This window comes from Heteronotia binoei, chromosome 3, assembly GCF_032191835.1.
Source record: "Heteronotia binoei isolate CCM8104 ecotype False Entrance Well chromosome 3, APGP_CSIRO_Hbin_v1, whole genome shotgun sequence".
Lineage (NCBI taxonomy): Eukaryota > Metazoa > Chordata > Lepidosauria > Squamata > Gekkonidae > Heteronotia > Heteronotia binoei.
In genome coordinates this window covers 40,182,513-40,202,538 of record NC_083225.1, presented here as the reverse complement: position 1 = coordinate 40,202,538, position 20,026 = coordinate 40,182,513, and the positions used below count along the sequence as shown (strand labels likewise).

At 39.9% G+C, this 20,026-nt stretch overlaps 1 protein-coding gene across 13 annotated transcripts in view; it reads left to right on the top strand.

Annotated features, from left to right (window-relative positions):
• The window catches only part of DOCK9 (dedicator of cytokinesis 9), a 170,954-nt gene that overhangs the window by 23,776 nt on the left and 127,152 nt on the right, over positions 1 to 20,026 (top strand). For 2 of the 13 annotated variants that reach the window (XR_009555171.1, XM_060233660.1), the window contains exon 1: positions 3,219 to 3,671. The exons of 4 other annotated variants lie outside the window; for them this stretch is intronic. Coding sequence is in view for 8 of the 9 variants with exons in the window: in XM_060233660.1 (XP_060089643.1) it covers positions 3,510 to 3,671 (162 nt within the window). In the remaining variant the exon portion in view is untranslated. Of the gene's footprint in view, positions 1 to 3,218; positions 3,672 to 20,026 lie in introns of those variants that run through there. 7 more of the 13 variants (XM_060233654.1, XM_060233653.1, XM_060233656.1 and 4 more) reach the window with 6 other exon arrangements.

Below are 20,026 nucleotides of genomic sequence, written 5' to 3'. Positions count from 1 at the left end.
TTCCCTGGGAGGCCTGGGCGGCAAAGAAAGGTGTGTGTTTTTTTTCAGCCGGGAGGGGCGGGGAGTGGGAATTCCAGTAGCTATTTTTTTTACCAAACGACCCCTGGGCAGAATCTTTGCTGGCTGGGGTCATCTGATGGTGAGGAAAGGTTTTTTTTCCTTTGCCCCTTTCTTTCTTTGCCTGTAAGTGATGCTCTGTATTCTTGGTGCTGGGAGTGGGGAAGCAACAGTGGGAGGGCTTCTAGTGCCCTGGCCCCACTGGTGGACATTCTGGTGCTTTTTGGGCATTGTATGAGGGAATTTTGGACTGACGTGATCCAACATGGCTCCTCTTATGTTCCTTTCCTTTCCTTTCCTTTCCTTTCCTTTCCTTTCCTTTCCTTTCCTTTCCTTTTTATTGGATGAAACTTTTCTGTTCATCATACTGTTGCTGCAGACATAGGAGCTCTGCCAATGAAAAGTTGGCATCCATAGTTGTAGCCAGCTGGCCTTCTATGAGATTTCTGTGTGAGTGAGTGAGAGTAAGAGGTGCAGGGCAGAAAGAGATTATTGGTGATTACTGCGGTATATCTCAACAGCACTGGAAGAGATGGTACTATGAACTTGGCACCATTTTACTTGTCCTGCTTTTAACAGCTGTCTGACACCAAAATTAAATTCCTCCTGTAGATATTAAAAAGGATGAAAGTAGTTCACTGGCTAAGTATCTGCACAACAGGTTGCTTTTGAAGGCATGGGAAACACAGCCAGTAAAAAGCTGCAAGCCTCTCATAAATATCCTTTTTGGGATTTTGAGGTAGAGCGGCTGCCAGAGCCCAGTGTGGGTGGTACACAGTGCTGGCATTCCTTGAGTAAAACAATTTTTATTATTCAGCAACATTAATCAGTTATCATCCAAACATCAAAAATATTACATCACATTTCCCATCTTCCTCCCCCCTTTTTGTGACTTCCCTGGTGCATTCAACTTAAAATATAAAAAGAATAAAAGGTAGTATTAACCTTTTAAGAACCTATTAAAAAACCAAAAAAAAAAAGCCTTATGACTATAATAAAATACAAATAAGAACAAAATTACTTATTACTATTATCTATCTTGATTAATAGTCCATTTATAATATTGCTATACTGAATTCTTAGTGTTATCTATCCTAATTATTGTCGATTTAAACCCAATCCTTATATGCAAAACCACTGTATATTTCCATAATTCTACTTTACCTATTGTTAGTACTTTACATTAAAAAAAAATTAACCATTGTTAAAAATCACTAAATGTCCTTTCACCTTCCACTGTTTTTCAACATACTTTTGAAATTTCTCCCATTCCTTGTTATACTTATCTATATCAGGTTCTTTTAATGTTCTAGTAAGCTTGTCCATTTCGCTCCAATGCATAACTTTCATAATCCAGTCCCATTTTTCTGGTAATTTATTTTGCTTCCACAACTGCGCATATAATGTCCATGCAGCCAAAAGCATGTACCAAAGTAATGTTCTGTCTTGTTTCAGAAAATTTTCCATTTGTAATCCCAACACAAAGGTTTCAGGTGCTTTCTTTATATTGTAACCCAAAATCTTTGAAATTTCTTGCTGAATCATTTGCCAAAATTGTATAGCCTTTTCACAAAATAGAAAGATCCTTCATGTTTTTTACATTTCCAACATCGATCAGACAGCTGGTTATTTTCGAAAGTTTCTTAGGAGTCATATACCATCTGTATAACATTTTAAAACAATTTTCTTTAATGACAGTGCTGGCATTCCTGATGGCAGTGGCAACAGCACTCCCAATTGCATACGCTGGCCAGTGCTGTTGAGGAAGGGATGTGAAGGTGGTGCAGGCAATTGAATGTAGGCATTAGAAGTGCTTGGAAGCTGGAAGAGAATACACAAACAGATAGGTGCATGCAGGTGTGGGGGTAAAAAGAGAGGCCCGCCCACTTTCCACCCCTATTTTGTCTCAGCATGAGTTTCAGATTTTTCTGAAAATGAATTTACTTCCAAAGTAGAGGCAGGTTTGGGAAACCCTGATATAGAAGATGGTGTGGAGTTGTTTTCTGTTGCCCCAGAAGATTGGACAGGAACCATTGGGTTGAAATTTAAGAGCTTCTGGCTAAACATTAAGAAGAACTTTCTGACAGAGCAGTTCCTCAGTGGAACAGGCTTCCTCTGGAAGTGGTGAGCTCTCCTTTGGAGGTTTTTAAACTGAAACTGTGCCCCCTCACAGCAATGCTAATTCTGTGAACTTAGGCAGAATTTAGTTGGGAGGTATTTGTGAGTTTTCTGCATTGTGCAAAGGGTTGACTAGATGACCCTGGAGGTCCCTTCCTTCTCTGTGGTTTTATGTCTCAATAATTTTCAGTGTTGTGATTCCTGTTTTGTTTTGATCCTGGTTACCCCAATTCAGATCTTAATATTCTTCTTGTCCATATTACTATCTCAATACTTAAATAGACACAGACATTTATGACAAAAAGGGATGTAAAATCTTCAATATTTAAAATGTTGAGCTAGTCATTACAAGGATTATGAACAATCTCACTTTTTACATCATAATCATTTTTGTAAAAAGACAGATGGTGAACTTTATTTGCTTTCCAGTAAAGGTGTATATAACATATTGTGGTCATTCATCAGTTCTAAAAATGTGATTCAGAGTTCTGAACACCTGTAGTTATATTCAGTGTTGCATGTTTGGTCACCAAGTATGTTTAATATTTACATTCATAGTCGTGATTTGCTTCTAATTACATTGATATAAATCTTATTGGTCTTTCTGGGAGTCATTTTCTAAGTTGATTTTTTTTGTTTAAAAACTACATGAAAGAATATTTAGCTGGGTTTTATTTTTCACTGAATGAATGATTGCAGGGAGAAGTCAAAAGAATAGTGACAATTTTGTGCTCTCTAGTGATTTTCTATCAGTACCACAGGCATGCTTTTTTGAAATAGACTTGTACAGTACCATGTGTTAAAGTGTTTCCATAGCAGCAGTAGGTGGGACATTTCTCTTTAATTTTGATTGGGGTGGAAGCTTTCTTGTCAGTTTTTTTCAATGCAGTACTAAAGAAAATACATTTAGGTCAAGCAATGAAGCATCGTCTACTGGTACGAATTCCAAGCTAAGCATTCTGGGAGAGGCTTTTTCTTACAGCAGATGAGGATTCTTTGTGCCTGGCAGCAGAAACAGAAGTGGTGTCTTTGCTTGAATCATGAATCATAGCATTTGAAGATGGAGCCAAGGCAATTTCTTTGACAGTATTGCTTTCAGTCTGTTGTATTGGCATTTTAGAAAACATCCTATTGAGAAGGTTGCACTGTAAGGTGTGGCTCGTGTTAAAACGTCCTAAATTTTCGTCACTCAGCTAAGGTTGCAGACAAGTGGCTGATGACATTTAATCTAAATAGATACTAGCTGCCAGACTTGGTGAAGATTGTGAAGAAAACTATTCTTGTGAGACAAAAATATTTGGTTTGCTAGAAATGCCATTTTAAATGTATTTGGAATGGGTTGCACTACTAGCGTGATTCTATTTAAAGGTATTCGTACAATTATTGAAAGAAACTGTTCCTACATTTGCAAATACCAAGGAGAGAATAATGCTTTGGAATATACAGTGCCTACTTTGATGAAAGAAGACTCTGGAATACTGATTCATTCATTCCTGGTAAATGTTGATTTGTTTTATGAAGATATTTAACCAGTATAATGTGGTTGTGTTGATATTCAGTGTTACTGAAACTGTCCAACCCACAATCTTTTCTGTTAACAGTATAAATGCCTTTGGAGTGGATATAACCTTCTAAGTGCTACTGCTCTTGTTTCATTAAAGGTTTTATTTGTTGAGAACATCAAATGGTATCTATGTAGCTATGCTTAAAATATTTACAGCAGCCTCTTTGAGTTTTATGTTTAAACCATATCTCCAGAGATGCAGTCACTGCTATACTAAACTACAATTTGGAGCTCAGCATTGGGGGGGGAGGGGGAACAGTTCTGTTAATTTTGTATATAATAAACAAGGAAGTCTTAAGCAGATTTAAGCATTTTATTTGTGGGCTTTACTTCCAAGAAAATCTTTTCATCGTTGCCATCTAAATGTATATACTTGTAACAATGAGCAAAATGCATGGCCGAGGGAGTAAATGAAATGAGAGCTGTTCAAGGTTCTTAAATTTATACCCAGATGCTTTGTAGGTAGAAAGTAGTTTATTCATTGGACAGAGGTGCTAATTGGCAACTGTCAAGATGTAGTGATGCTTACTTTTATCAGGTCTATTATAATTACACCTTACATATGTGGAAAATATAACAGCTGATATGAGCTATTTGCTCAGAAATCTAATGGTGTGCATGGGTAGACATCAATTCTATTTTTAAGTGTTTAAGATGGAACAGAATACTACAAATTCTAGCTCCTTTCTTTTCATCATAACTGTCAACTAGGATATGTTAGTCTGGATAGGCATTTTTATATACAGTCTTCCATCAGAGTGCCTGCTTTTGGAAAATACCTCACTTTAAGTCCTGTTAGATGCATTGGTAGTTGGGTATTCCCTTTATCCCTTGGGGATTTGTCTTTACTGTTTTCCAATTTCCAATAAAATCATAAAGCAGTAAGCAAATATGAACTTAGGAAAATTTTCTGTACTTGCAGTGCAGCACAAGAGGATCAAGCTCAATGAACCAGTAGAAAGATACAATAATATGCTGTGTCCAAGAATGACTTTTGATCAATATTGAATATTTTAATTGGCAAGTTTTAAAATATCAGTATCTACTATTAATAGATTAAAATGGTCATACATGTTATTTGTTCAAGTCAGTGATTCTCACTCTGTTGTTCATAGAATGCCACATTTTCAGTTACCATCAACCAAAAGAGCTACATGACTAATGTATGCCCTGTGACCACCCCACCAAATACACACATACAATAATCTAACTATTGCTATTAAATATAGAATGATGAATTTTTAATTACTGAAGTACCTATGCGCATGTAACCTTGTTTCTCCCTGCCACTGTAGAAACTTGGGTGTCTGGGCTGAGGGGAGGATGTTCCTGCTCTCTCCTGAGCTTGAGGCACAGTTGGTCAAGTAGGAGAGTGAGATTGCCAACACACCCAGAGAAGGGTCTGCTGGCTGTGCAGTAAAGAGAATAAAATACCACCATCCCCACTTAAGGTTGTATGACTGTGGCTGCTAATCCTATTTGGGGGGTGGGGTATGGGAATTGAGAGTATCATACAAAGTGGTGACATCAATTCTGAGTGAAGATCCAAAAGTGACATCACTGCTCTCATGCACACATGAAGCTGCCTTATACCAAATCAGACCATCAGTCCATGAAAGTATTATCTACTCAAACTGGCAGCAGCTTTCCAGGGTCTTAGGTCTCTTGGAGCAGGGGAGAATGGGCAGGGCAGGGCAGGAGGTTGCCTGTAGTGGTATGTAACCTGGCAAGCCTAAACCCTTCTTCTCCCTTCTGGCCACTGGCCTTGCCCACTTGGGACATGTGGGAGGTGCTGCATTGGGGAACAGCACCAGAAGAGGCATAGGTGGCATGTCGAAAAAGCCACATTTGGCTTCTGAGCTACTGAATGAGTATCATGGTAAAGTCAGATGCCAATTTTAAATAATTTGACATATTTGAATTTAAGAAGGCATGTTTCCTCTGTATGATTTAGGAGATTTATATGTTTCTTGCATTAAACAATGCTGGGGATGCACTTTTGGGAGACCTAGAAACACCCTTAACAGTTGGCCATAGCTTGATTGGCAGCTCTGGAGAGCCAGTCATGGAGCTGCCATTCTGCATGAAAATAGAAGAGTCAGTTATCATAGAATCATAGAGTTAGAAGGGACCTCTAGGGTCATCTAGTCCAACCTCCAGCACAGTGCAGGAACTTCACAAATACCACCCCCCCTTCCATGAGAGTTGAAACTGAGCTTCGCTATAGCTTGGACATTCTAAATCTAGTCTTTACCAAACTTGAAGGGCAGGTGGAGATTTCCAGTGAGTTTTATACCTCCCAACCAAACAAACCACCATTTCCCCAGTTTGTGCCCATCCCTACTTGATAGTAAATTATGAGTTTGGTTGACTTGCCATAAGCTTGTCCTATATTGATCTTTTGGGTAATGAGAACTACATCTTAGGTAAGTGGTTCTCAAACCTTTGGAAGTAGGAGCCATTTTGAAGTCAGTCTGTCTTTCAGGACTTGCTTTATAGAAACGCTATAGTATTTTTTCTTACTCCTGTTTACACTGAATAGATTTATATGTTTATTTTTATTATAGCAATATTAATTGAGCAAGCAAAACATACCTTGGCTGAACTTGTCATAAATTAAATATCAATACTCATCTGTATGTATAGTGCTTAAATTTGGCTGTTTTAAATTGTTCTTCAAATGGCGTTTAAAAACATAAGATTACCTTAGGAACAAAGTACTTTCCTGAATTCTTCATCATACCTGCTGTGGTCTCCTCTCTTCCTTTCTCTTTTCATGTGGTTGGGCTCCTGTGAGGAGGAGATGGCAGCACCCCTTTGCCACCTGGGTGAATGAGAACAAATCAACATGAAATGTGTGCAAAAAATTTGGTGTTTTTCAGGTTTGGATATATTAAACAAAAACAAAAATCGTTTTTTTCTGTATTCCTGAATCTCAATACCAGCGTGGTATTTATATTCAGGAATTTTTGGAATTTTTTTTTCATTTTATAGTTAATGGTCCCCATAAGATACAATGGGGGATCATTCCAGCGGTCAGGTGGGTCTGTATTTTGAGGCAGAGGCACCAAATTTTCAGCATAGTTGCTGATACCTCTCCTCAAAAACTCCCCAAGTTTCAAAAAGATTGGACCAAGGGGTCCAGTTCTGTAGGCCCCCAAAGAAGGTGTCCCATCCTCCATTAATTTCAGTGGAGGGGGGGAAAGCATTTAAAGGGAATGCACTATGCCTTTTGCAAGCCATGAGTAAATGCTGAAGGTGTTTAAAAGGCTTGCAATTTTTTAAAACACCTTCTCCAAGCCACAATATCACCCAGAAGGTGTTGAAAGGGACTGCAACTCATTTAAAAAACCTTTACTTCAACTATCTGGTAGTCAGAAAAAATCCTGAATATTTTAGATAGTTATTTTAGACCGCTGGGGAAAAAAAATTGAGATTTGGCTTAAAGAATAACCAGAAAATACTGGTAAGGTTTTTTTCAGCTTTTGGTTTCTTTGTTTGGATATAGCTGAATACACACCCCTAATGGCAACAGAAACATTCTGACAAACTTTCCTAATTTGGTGGCTTCATGATTACATCTCTTTGTTAAGTTTTCAGGTCTACTGAGAGATGTCCTGGACTCTGCAGTTGTCATCCATTGTGGTCTGACAAGTTTGTCTAGGCTTATTAATTTTATTGCCTCTTTTCTAGCAGGCCTAGTAAGAATGATGCTTCCAAGGCTAAAGAAGCCACCATGGATCATGTAATGCCATGGCAACCATAGTACCTCCTTTAGAATTGGGAATCCTGCAGGTGTTCTGGAAGCCTGTGAGACTGGGTGTAATTCTGAAGATGTGTCAAGCTCTGTCTGGTGCAGAATCCATGTGCTCTTGGCATTCTGTATGCCACCTTTTAGGAGGGTGGAGGGATCAAAAATTCACAATTCACTTGTAAGAGGCAGTTCGAAAATCACTGTCTTGGGTCAGTAGGGTTGCAATAAAATAATGGATTGGATCCTTTCTAAATTCCTTGCATGGAAACATGGAAAATGACTCCTAAAATGCTACTTCTAGGGAATGAGGGGACCTCCTAAGAGCAGCATGAGGAAGGAGCTTAAAGGACTGTTGCTGTAAGTGGGAAATGGACAAATATTGCCTTCCCCATTACACATTTTCCATAGAATTCAATACACTTTGTTTAAATATGCATATTAATACCACTTTAGTTACTAGAGTGCTTAATAAGTTTCATGTTTTAATAATTACCTGTTCCTCTGTACACTCACAAGATTGTGATTTTTAATAAGCTTAAATGTATTAGGCAACCATGGGTAATTATTGTCAGAAAGCTACATTTGAAAAAGCAGTTACGATTCAGCCATTTTTTGGTACAGTGAAGCAGCAACAGCAGCATCTTACCTAGCCAATTGTCACTCTGAGAAACCTGGAATGAGGAGACTGAAGGTGAATGCCCAAGAAGAGCTCTGTCAAGGGTGAACAAGGAAGCCCTCACACTGTGGGTGGCAGCTGGAAGCAGCTGACCTGCAGGCACTAGCATCCATTTGCTAACACTGTGTGGCCACTCTGGCCAGGTGTGGTTGACATGGTTCCTGAGTGCCACATGGCATCAGAGAAGATGTTAACAATTAGAAGGAAAAGAAGATCTACAGGTAGGCTCAGGGGTGAAGCCAGAGACAGAAAAGGAAGTATGAAGTGAAAACAACAAGAAGAGCTGCTGGAGGTGTGGTAAAAGAGAGAACCCAAAGTGGGGCTGGTTAATCAGAAAGAGAGAAGATGAGGTTGAAAAAAACAAGTACATAGAGGCCAAGGCTAAAGGAGCAGAGGGGGATAATCCTGAGGCAGAGGGGTACCCTGGAAAATGTTAGAGGATTAGAAGATGTTGTTCTAATCAGACTTTGGGTAAAGTAAACTGTGGCTGATTGTACTCTCAGAATTGCAGTAAAATCCCCAATAAGCTAAAAAATAACTTTCCTTCTTGAGTTGGCTGTGGTGGGCAGGTTAAGCATGCCTCTGTCACAGTTATAAATAATAGTTTTCTTGTATAGTTTCTCACAGCTTGATATGAATGAAGTTGCTGTTCTGTAGCCCTTCAATACAATAGTAAATGGGTTCATGTATTTTAAACTAGGCAACTGCTAGTTCAGGGTATAAAATGTTGACAAACACAATGCCTTCTTTTAGTGTTTGTATAAGTGGTGAGTCATGAAAATTCACACACTTATTTTATAGAACGTTCTCTGTGTCTTGTCCCCACTTACAGTACTCTTACACAATTTACTAGCACATGTTACTGACATCTACTAAAATAGTATTCCGGCTTGCACATTTACTTTACCCTTCCTTCCTCACTATTATAAATGTGATAGTGCTGCCTCAACAGCTCTTTCTGCCAAGAGTAGTAATTGTTCTTTCTCTGAGGCAGAGAACATCTTGAAAGGTGAACCTCAGCATCCAATCAAGGACACAGGAATTTTTTTTTTTTTTTACTTCCTGTCTGCTGCCTGTGGGAGTCACCCTCTTCAGTTTCTTTCCTGTCTCAACAGGGAGAGCAGCTAACGAATAGACTTTGCCTTTTTCTATGCTAAAATATCTTTTTTCTCTTTCTGTCAGTCTTCTCTAAAAGTTTATTATATCTTATTTCCCTTCTCCAAGTCCTCTTTCAAGCCAAACTCCTTCCCTCCTTTGATGTCCAGGTGAGCAGCGAAGGGCAGATGTCAAGTGCACTCTAGCTATGATGGCTATTTTGTGGCAGTGACAGAGAGCAAGACCAATTGGCCACTCCAATTATGGCACAGAAGAATGGCAGAAACAGATTTCTATCTGAAGGAAAAACTGACCCATCCTTAATGAGCCCTGAGCCCCTTAGGGAAGGGTGGGATATAAATTTGATAAAATAAAATAAATGTTGGGCACAAATGAGACTGCTGGGGAGACCAGCAAGGTCTGCAGTTGGTTTACCTTAGTGGCTGTGACAACCCCTTGTTGTGAGGAGAGGAAAAGTGCGTAAAAAAATGCTGCTTAGTGAAGAGCTTGATTAAAGCCATATTTGGGAGAAGGGTTCTCCAAAAGGTGTAGGATTTGTAATGATATATTTTTATCACCCAGACTAAGCTTGGTTACATAACCAGTTTGGATTACTTCCCCCATTGAAGGAGAATGAAGCATTGGACTTACCTAAAGTTTTCTTCTCTTCAGTGGGACAAAGTCATCCAGTTCCCATCACTATATAACAGATATGTTTGCATGTTTTTTGAAACATTCTCTGTGTTATGGGTTGTTTCATCAAAATTTTCTAAAGTTTCTACTATTAATTTGGATGCAGGCCATAGCAATCGCGGGGCATTTTGGGACCACATGGAGATTGAGAAGAGCAACTTCCTCAACCTAGGGAACAATGCTGATGTCACAGAGGCCCACATGGCTTCCAGGAGACATTTAACTATAATTTCTTAACATATAGTGGAAGCCGTTTGACTCAATGAAACCACTACTTAATCTTGGCACCCCTGCAAGGAGTCATAGGAGGGCTAAAAGCTCCCACTCTCAAACAACAAATCACAGTCTTGGCCATGATTCTGGCCCCAAGTCAAAGGCACAAGCATTTCATGACATCCTTACATACAGTGTTTCCTCCAAAGCATGGCTTTGAGAGACCTGCCACAGGTTCACAGGTCTCCTGCATGGAAGCTACCTACAGATACCAAGCCACTGTTTGAGCCACTCAGGGAAGTCTCACTGAAATGGCTGAGAATGAAGACACCTCTTCTTATACTGTCACATCCACCAGAAGAGTCTCTGAGCTAAGCTCACCTTCAGTTGAACCTGAACTATATATATTTCACAAAGGCAAGGTGGTACTTAGACCATATCCTGCTTTCCTGCCAAAAGTTCTGCCCTCCATAGAGCTCAAGATATATGTCTACCATTCCTCTGCCAAATGTGAAGCATCAAAGGGAGAAGATATGGCACACTCTCAATGTCAGGAGAGCTCTCAAGACATATATTTGTCGAACCAGCCACATTAGGAAAACTGACATGATAGTCTTGTCCATATTTCTGCCTAACACAGGAGAAAGGTTATCTAAGTCAGCCATAAGTAGCACACTCAGAGCTTGCATGGTAGAGGCCTGTAAGATCCACAAGCTTCCCATCCTTGCAAGAATTACAGCGTATTCAGTCAGGAGTGCCACCAACAATAGCACATTCACAAAGCATGCAACAGTCAAGGGAAATATGCAAGCAGCAAACCTGGTCATCTCTCTCCATATTTATTAGGCATTACAAGATCATCAGCACTTATAATTAAGTCGATAGTGCCTTCGGCAGCTCATCCTAAGCGATGATGATGAGGAATCCAGCATCAAAACTGGGGACACTGCGCTTGGAGGCTCTTTCAAGATGCCCGGCGCCTCAGACAGAAGAATGGACCATTGGATACTTATAGTGAAGGGTCCAATTGAGAGTTCTAACTTTAACTTCTAAGTAGCTGCAAAATTTGCAAGCATTGTATAGCTCTGTGGCACTGAGCCAATGCCTGGGAGACTTCAATCAATATATTTAAGTCCAAACTCTTACAGGCAATTCCTTATTCCGAAAACTAATTTTTTTGAACAGTTAATATAAGTGGCTAGCTTGCCATTCTGCTAGCGAGCACTGTAGTAAAAATATAGTAGAAAATGGCTGTGGCTAACATACACAACTAGTACTTTGTGTCAGAAAATAGAAAGCTGTGCAGAATCCTACCAGGAGCTGGGAACAGCAAATACAGTGGCAGCTCCATGTAATAGCCTCAAGATTATGATGGTGTAGATGATGGTAGTTAGCGCTAAATTGAGCAAAAATTTGTTGAAAACCCAAATTTTATCATAAACAGAAAAGGTGTGTTCGGGCAAAACCAGTCTCCTGTAGTCACAGTTGGACTAGCAGCTAGCTTGGACATTGACTTCAGTGATATAACGCTGCAAAGAACTCTTCAGTAGAGCATTATCATTGCATATATAGCTTATTTTGTGGATAAGATTAGTAGTAACACTCATGAAATTATCACTATGTAATGCTTAGTACTTGTCTTGCGTTAAAACTTTTTACACTATAAATTTGAAGTGAATTTGGAAAAAATCCCAAAACCAGAATATTTCCTACAAGTTACTCCCCAAAATTTCAATTTTTTTAATTAGGAAAATTATAAAGAAGTTCTTCGGAAGAGGAGAAAGGGATTTCCAACCCCTGATTTCAGGAGGGGATTTCCCCCTGAGATTTTACATCTCTAGGAGTGCTGCTTACAGCTTGGATTGGTTCACTAGCTGGTAGTCTTGCAAGTGTTATGGTAAAATATGAACTGATCTACTGTTAATGTATTTTACACTGAGCTCTCTGTAAAGATAGACTAGACAGACTTCAGCTGGGCTAAAACATGGTGATTAGAATGTTAGCAAGCATGCAAAAGTGGTGCTATTCCAACTACACTTATTTCCATTTTATTTCTGAGCTAGGATTGTCAACCTTGAGTTGGTAGCTGATGGGAGACTTACATTGTGTTGGGCATCCTCTCCAGCATTCCAGAGGGCATGTGATGGAATGACACTGTAGCATTCCTCCCAAACTCTGTGGCCTAACCATTGCAAAGTGCTGGTTTTATTTTTTTAAAGTTATAGAAGGCTTGAGTCTCTAGTATCTGAAGGCATTCTTACACCTCCACCCATATGGTGAGGAAGATCTTCTGGGGGCAGATGAATTTAGGCTGACTACTTGTTTAGTTTAGGGTTGCCAACCTCTGAGTGGTGTCTAGAGGTCTCCCAGAATTACACCTGATCATCTATACAGGCCAGTTCCCTTTGACAAAATGACTGCCTTAGAAGGTAGATTCTATGACATTATACCCTGCAGAAGTCCTTTCCAAACCCTGGCTCCAACCCCAGTATCTTCTCCAGGAATTTCCGAACATGGAGCAGGCAACACTACTCTTGTCGCAGGTATTTAGCATAGGTTCTTGGCACATAGCTTGCAGTCTTGGACATGTGCTAGTCAGTGAGTTGGGCCCAGCTCAGATTTGGTTGCTTTTTCTTTATCTGTGTGGTGTCTAAATGATTTTGTTGTAATTTGAAACATTTAGTTTGTAAGCTGTTTGGTTTCTCTGGGGAAAAAAATCAGCCTAAAAGTGCTTAAATAAATGAACTTCCCTACAGTCTGAGGTTACCCAAGAGAGGGGATTGTTGCGGTGGATTTGTGTTCTTGGAAGTTTGCTTTTCAGGGAACAGTTTGCTGCTGCCTCTAACCTTTGGAACTCTTCCCTATGATATGAGACTGGCACCGTTGTTGCAGATCTTCCAGCATAATCTGAGGAAATATTTATTTTGGGAGGACTTTAATAGAACAATGTTATCAGGTTTTTAAACTCTAGTTTGTTTTCATATCTTTCTATGCCTCATCTTATCCACTTTCCCTTTTTTCTTTATTTGCCTCACCCCCTGGATCATCTTCATCCACCTCTTAGTTAAACTTTAGAACACTTATACTAGTACATACCTCTGTAGTGATTTAGTTGGCATCTTTTCAGTAAATGAATGGCAAAGGCAGCTAACAAGTAATAAAATGTAAAATACATCAAAAACTTGTTATTATGAACATTGTGGGTTTAAAATATTGAATCAGTGAGAAACATCCTAATTCTATGAACAAAACAGTAATATTTGTTTTACTTGTTTGCATTTCCTGTGGTGTTCTGCATATATCCACATATTTTATTACAAAGAGTTCCAGTTAATATATATGTTGCACTGAATTCTCTTGTAGTGGAAAAACTCAGATAATTGTCTGTATCTTAATTCCTGGTGACTGGTATTTTTAAACAAGTGGAAATTCTGACAGTTTGTACAGTACATGTTTATACAAAGAGCTGGATGATTGCCAAATGTTAAAGCAGTTAATAATATCAGAATCTGAGAGTAGATGGTACCTTTCATGAAAGTATGCAATGGCCTTCAGAGGATTACTGCCACTGAAATTAACTGCACTATATGTCTGTTGGAATGATTACGGTGATTCTTGCGTGAAATTGTTGACTGCCAGCTTGTTTTGTGAAATTATTGGATGAAAATAGATTTTTTTCTGCTTGTATATGGATCCCAGTTTGGAGCAACATCTTGAATTTAAAATGGTAACATTTTATCTTCATTGTGCTGCTATTATTGAAACTGATACTATTTCTGTTAGATAAACTACATTTTGATTTAAGTTTCACATAAAGGGTGCTGTCTTACTTTGGGCAATTTGGGTAATGGGAGTTTACCATGCTTTTACATGTTCTACATCAGAGGTCCTCAGAGTTGTGTTCATGGGCACTATAGTGCCTGCTGACATTTTACCTTGTGCCTGTCAAGTGTTTTCAGAGCGTGCGTGGGGCCAAGTGGGGCTCTTGCCCAGCATGACTTTTACTATGTCATTGAAGAGATTGAAATAATGCTATCTTGATGGCAGCTGCCACTGCAGTATTGGTTTTGTTCTCTCTCACTCCTGTTTCCTAGAATGTCGCTTAAATTACCCCTTTTCTCTGCATTTAGACTTTTCCTGTGTATGTGTGTGGCTCCACCTCCAGCAGCAGCCATCTTGTGATTACACACATTGCCCTGAGTCAGAATTGCAAAGTTACTCACAGGCTCAAAAAGTTGGAGACCTGAATGCTATATGCTCTGAGTTCATTGAATTTCAGAATAATAAGTACTATCTGTCCATGTCCTTATTATGTAGCTGTTTCTATAGCCCAGTTCAGAATTAAATATAATGATAATGAGATAACTCTGATTATTACCACAACAAAAAGCTTCTACTCAATTTCTCAGAACATTATTTCTTTAAAAAGTCCCATTTAATTTATTGGGTGTCAGTATAGTATAGCAACTGCTTAAGAAACAAAGCTCATTGAAAGATCTTGGGAATTCTTAAAAGTAGTTCAAAGTGTATTTATCATTTTGAATCAGCATGTTTGCTTGATGACAAAATAAATATGCTTGAAGCTCTTGCTGTTGCTTGTTTATGTCATCTTCCTTATACCATTCAAGTGTTGTAGTTGTGAAAGGCCCAGCATGTGAAAAAGGTCACACCTTGTACCTAATCTTTAGCACTGAGACTTTGAAGAAAGTTCTGACTTCAGAGTTAGAGATACGACCTGTACCATGGTCTGACTGCTTTCTGCTCAAGATAAGGCTGAATGTGACTGACACACTGCAAGGAAGATGGCACGGTTGAAATGGACCATCTGCACAGATTCATAGATCCTACTGGATTGCAGAATGCTCTGAGGGACCTTAGAGTTCCAAAGAAATGCTCTGTTAAGGGTGACGTGGGAGCTCAGAACCTGAAAGTTCTAGAAGCTGTTGCCAAGGTTACTCCTCATTGACCTCTCCAGCCCTAGGGATGGAACTTGAATCTGCAGTTTGCCACACAGCTGGGTAATATGAAAGAGGACTAGGAGAAATCTAAAATTATGCTAGGTAAAAACTTGTACCAAAGCCAACAGAGCATGTTGTAGAGCTCATGGAAAGTGGTGACAGCAGTAAAGAAATCTTTATTTCTCTGCTATTATTACATTAGCTAGTTCATAACCAACACAATTGTTTAAGGCATTTTAGCCTCTACTGACTCCCAAATCTGAGTCTTTAATGTCTCTGGGATAGAAAAGTAGCTGCAATGCTTTTGCAAGCAAAGCCTTTTTGCTGATAAAACCTCTCAGATACATTCTGATTTCATGCTGGTTGTAACATGGCTCAGACCAAAGAATTATCTTAGAAGAAATGCCTAATTATCATCTGGCCCGTTTGTGGACCATTTTGATTCAGTTACCATCCTGTGGAAGCCATCATGCGCTCCGAATCCATGTCCATCCTTGTTGCTGAAATTATGTAAGCGCCACATTATTATGTAAGGACCACATTAACAAATCATTTATGTCCATCAGTAACCAGTGATTCAAGATGCCTTCTCCTCAATCAGGGAGGCAGGTATCTGTCTGATATTTAAAGAAACACATCTCTGCAGATCAGTGATATAGCCAATTATTGCCCAGTTAATAATATGCCCTTTCTTAGCACGGTGACTGAGAAAGCAGTTGGCAGACCAACTCGTGCTCTAGACCTTTTTCAGTCTGGTTTCAGGCTAAGCTATGGGTGTGAGTAGTGGTGATCTTTGTCTGAATTCATGCCACTTTGCTGGATGTATTTGCAGCCTTTGAAACAGTGGGCCATAGTATGGAGGCAAAATTAAATATCAGGAGATGTGCTCCTGATTGGTTTGAATTTTTCCTTGTGGACTGGACTCAAAGGGTTGCTGTTGGAGAACAGTTATCGATGTGGGATTTGTCCTGTGGGATTCCAAAGGGAGCAGTCTGATCCCTTGTGCTATTCAGTCTCTCTGTATAGCCCTATTCTATTATGTATTGTGAGCCATCCTGAGCCTGCTTCGGTGGGTAGGGCAGGATATAAATCAAATAAACATTTATTCATATTGCCTGATGATGTCGTAGAGAAGTTGAGGTGCTACCTGTCTACTGTGGTTAAATGGCTAAGAATAGGTCGGGAACAGTGCTCCCTCTAAGCTGCAGAGTCTTGTGAGGAAAAATTCTACTTTGTTTGCTACTGGCATTAAAGTTGTGAACTGTTGCATAAATAATTGTGCTCTGGGGTCATCCTTCCTGAGCTAAAACAAAAATGTGTGAACTGAGGGCTAAAAATCTGTGAGCTAGTTTATTAAAGCACCTTCTTGAACCACCTTTATTAAAGCACCTGTTTGTTCTAAAAAAGCTTATTCTGAACATAACAGTACTGTAACTTGAATACAAATTTAAGACTGCCCACTCTCTTTTTTGATGGTGGGACATTTTTATATGAGGAGCATTTTTGTAAGCTTCTGAGATATGTGTACACTCTTGTCTGTCCTTCACATGTAATATGACTTTGGAGAGACTTGGACAATTACTTTGAGCATGTGGGATTTCTCCCAGGTAGTGTTGTTATTGCTGTTATGCTTCCCATGTAGACTGTAATGGGGAGGAGAGCAGGGCTCAGAAGCACTTAGTTGTGATGTTAGTGATAGCAACAAAAATCTTGACTAACCTCTGTGGCTTCATTCCCATAAATGATTTGAAATATGACTACCATAATGCTCAGGCTAGAATATTTAAGTAAATAAAAATAAATAATAGCAATGCATATCTGGGCTTGTGTTAAAATATCTTTTTCCATTGTAGACTCTGTTTTGGTTGCAGAACAAGCAAAAATGACCAGAGAAAGACAGGATGAGTTGCTTTTGCGGGAGGAGGTGGTATGGCTTCCCTGACACTAGTCATGAAGTTGACAGACATGTCGCTAGTAAAAACTATAATTGCCAGTTCTTCCTCTAAGGTGTAGGACACCTTGTGGGTGATTCCCAAGCCATCAGTAGGGAGGCAGGACTAAATTTTCAACTTCCTGTTTCCGTTGGGAGTCACCCTCAACTCAGTTCTTTTCCTGCCTCTGTAGGGAGAGCCTCAAATATAGGATTGTCTGTTACTATTACTCTCTTCATCTAGATACTTTTACTCAATTTCTTGATCCTTTGCTACCTATCTACTCATCATACTGCTCTGTTGTCTAATCCTCCCTCTTATCTTTTCCTCTGACAAACTTTCAATATTTCCTTTCCCTGGCTGGGAGTCGCCTTTGGGCATCCCAACCGCCATTTTGTCCCAGTACTTATTTCTAACGGGCCTTGAGATCGTCATGGGCTCTTGCGAATGAGGTGCTCCAAGGACAATGGCTTCCTCTCCTGCAGGGAGTGCGAGCCCTTGAGTGAACAGAGAATTAGTGGAGCTGACAAGTGCTAATTTGAGGGCCCCGATCCACGGCCGAGTCTAGTGCAGCCTTTACACATTACCCTCGAGTAGACCAACTAGAGGCTACTCCAGGTACTGCACAAGAGGATTTGGTTCCTGTGCTGCACCCTAGTGATTTCTTCTCTGTACTTAGAGGTCAAATGAGAGACGAAATTCAGGCCTTTTGTAAGCATCGCAGTACAAAGAAATTCAGATCTCACTCCCATTCATCATCAACACCCTCCCCTACTAGAAGACCAAAAGGGAAGAGTAAGTGACCTACCAAGGCAGCACAAAACAGGTTTCCTCTCCCTCTAGAGGAGATGACCAGTCTGATAGAACCAGTGAAGAAGAAGGGGAATTCCTCTCAGATCAGGAAGATTTAAATATTGAGGTCCTAGAGTCTGCACAATGATTCTTTAAAACGGGAGGACTATCAACCCTCACAGCTTTAGATCTTCACGATGATCCTGATGTTGAGAATGAGGAGGAGGAAGCTGGAAAATCGAAAGTAAAACATAAGGAAGGGGATATTTTTTCCACAATGGGCATCCTATGCCAAGGCTTTTCCATTTCCAAAATATTTTGAAAGGCAGATCAGAGCAGAATGGAGAAAACCATTTGTTAATAAACAGTACCCAGGATTTCTAAAAAAGCTCTACCAGTTATATTCCTTTACTAACAATTTCTTGCAGATTCCTTTAGTTGATGCTCCAATTGCGGCTCTTCAGATATGCGGTCTGGTGTCGAAAGACAGCCAACGCACACAAAAAAATCATATTGACAAGAAGACAGAGTTTGCCTTACAAAAGGGCACATGAAGCCTCTGCTATGGCGCTTAAGGCATCGGCAATAGGGTCCATGGTGGCAAGAGCTTCAGTTGTATGGATGAGGAAAATTATCTCAAGGATCCCAGAGGAATACTATTGCATGGTGGAAGGGACCGATCAGGTCTTAAAGGCTGTATCCTTCCTGGCAGACTCCTCCCTGGACTCCATGATCTTCGCTGCCAGACCTATTGCTTCATCAATGGCAGCCAGACGTTCTGTTTGGTTGAGAGCGTGGTTGGCAGACACACATTCTAAAAATATTGTGATGTCTTATCCGTTTCATGGAGGACACCTCTTTGGCCAAGACTTAGATAAAATACTAGTAGATACTAAAGACAAGAAGAAGGCTATGCCCAAGTTTCTCCGTCAAGACAACAGACAGGGGTTTCAATCTTCCTTTCATGCGCAACACACATTACCCCAGTTTAGACAAGACAATAGAAGAGGAATCTGGAATTCCAATAAACAGCCCTTTCATCACAACACCTCGAACAAATTCAACAAGTTTGGAGACAAACAGAAAGATTGGACAGAGACAACAAACCAAACAAAGCGTGACTACAATATAATTCCAGTCAGAGCGTGCCTCTTCCATTTTCTACATCAGTGGCAGAATTTAACAATGGACGCTTGGTGTAAAGAAATAGTCTCCGACGGTTACAAAATAGAATTCAGTCAAATACCATGCAACCACTTTATCTGCTCACCAAGTCATACAAATCCAGTAAAAAGAGATCGCACAATTCAAGCAATTCAACATCTTTTAGAAAAAAGGGCAATAGAACCCGTTCCTCTGGAGGAATAGAAGAAAGGAGTTTATTCGATATTTTTTACAGTGCCGAAAAAATCAGGCGACTGGAGAGCAGTGTTAGATCTAAAATATCTGAATACGTTCATCCTGTCAAAGAAGTTTTGAATGGAAACACTGCATTGGGTAGCAGAAGCCCTACAACCACGAGAACTATTAACTTCAATAAATCTCATGGAGGCGTACATACATATACCAATCTTTGTGGGTCACAGAAGGTTCCTTCGATTTTGCTATCCACCATCATATGCAATTCAGAGCACTACCGTTTGGCCTATCATCGGCTCCAAGGGTGTTCACCAAAGTATTGGTCAACTTAGTCATCCTGCTGAGGGAACAGGGTATTCACATCACCCTTACTTAGACAACAGCCTTATAAGAGCGCCAACATTGGAAAGAGCACAGTTGGACACCAACAAGTCTATCTAGATTCTACAGAGCCACGGATTCAAAATCAACAGTCACAAGAGTTCACTGGAGCCAACGCATCGCCTGTGACATCTGGGAGTTATAATAGACACATTACAGAATTGCCTAGTTCTACCACTTCACAAGGCGCAAAAGATAAGGGAAGCAACTGCAGCAGTGATTCAGAGCAAGAACTCATCTCCAATGCCGTTAGCAGCGCTACAAGGCTTAATGATTGCAACAATAGATGTCATCCAATGGGACAGATTCTATTCCAGACCACTCCAGAACTTTTTGGGCAAAGACTTCCAACCTGACTCAGGGAAAACAGTTTTGGACTGGAGAATGGATTCAAATGCCAGTCTATCAGGCTAGGGAGCCACATGCTTCAACGTT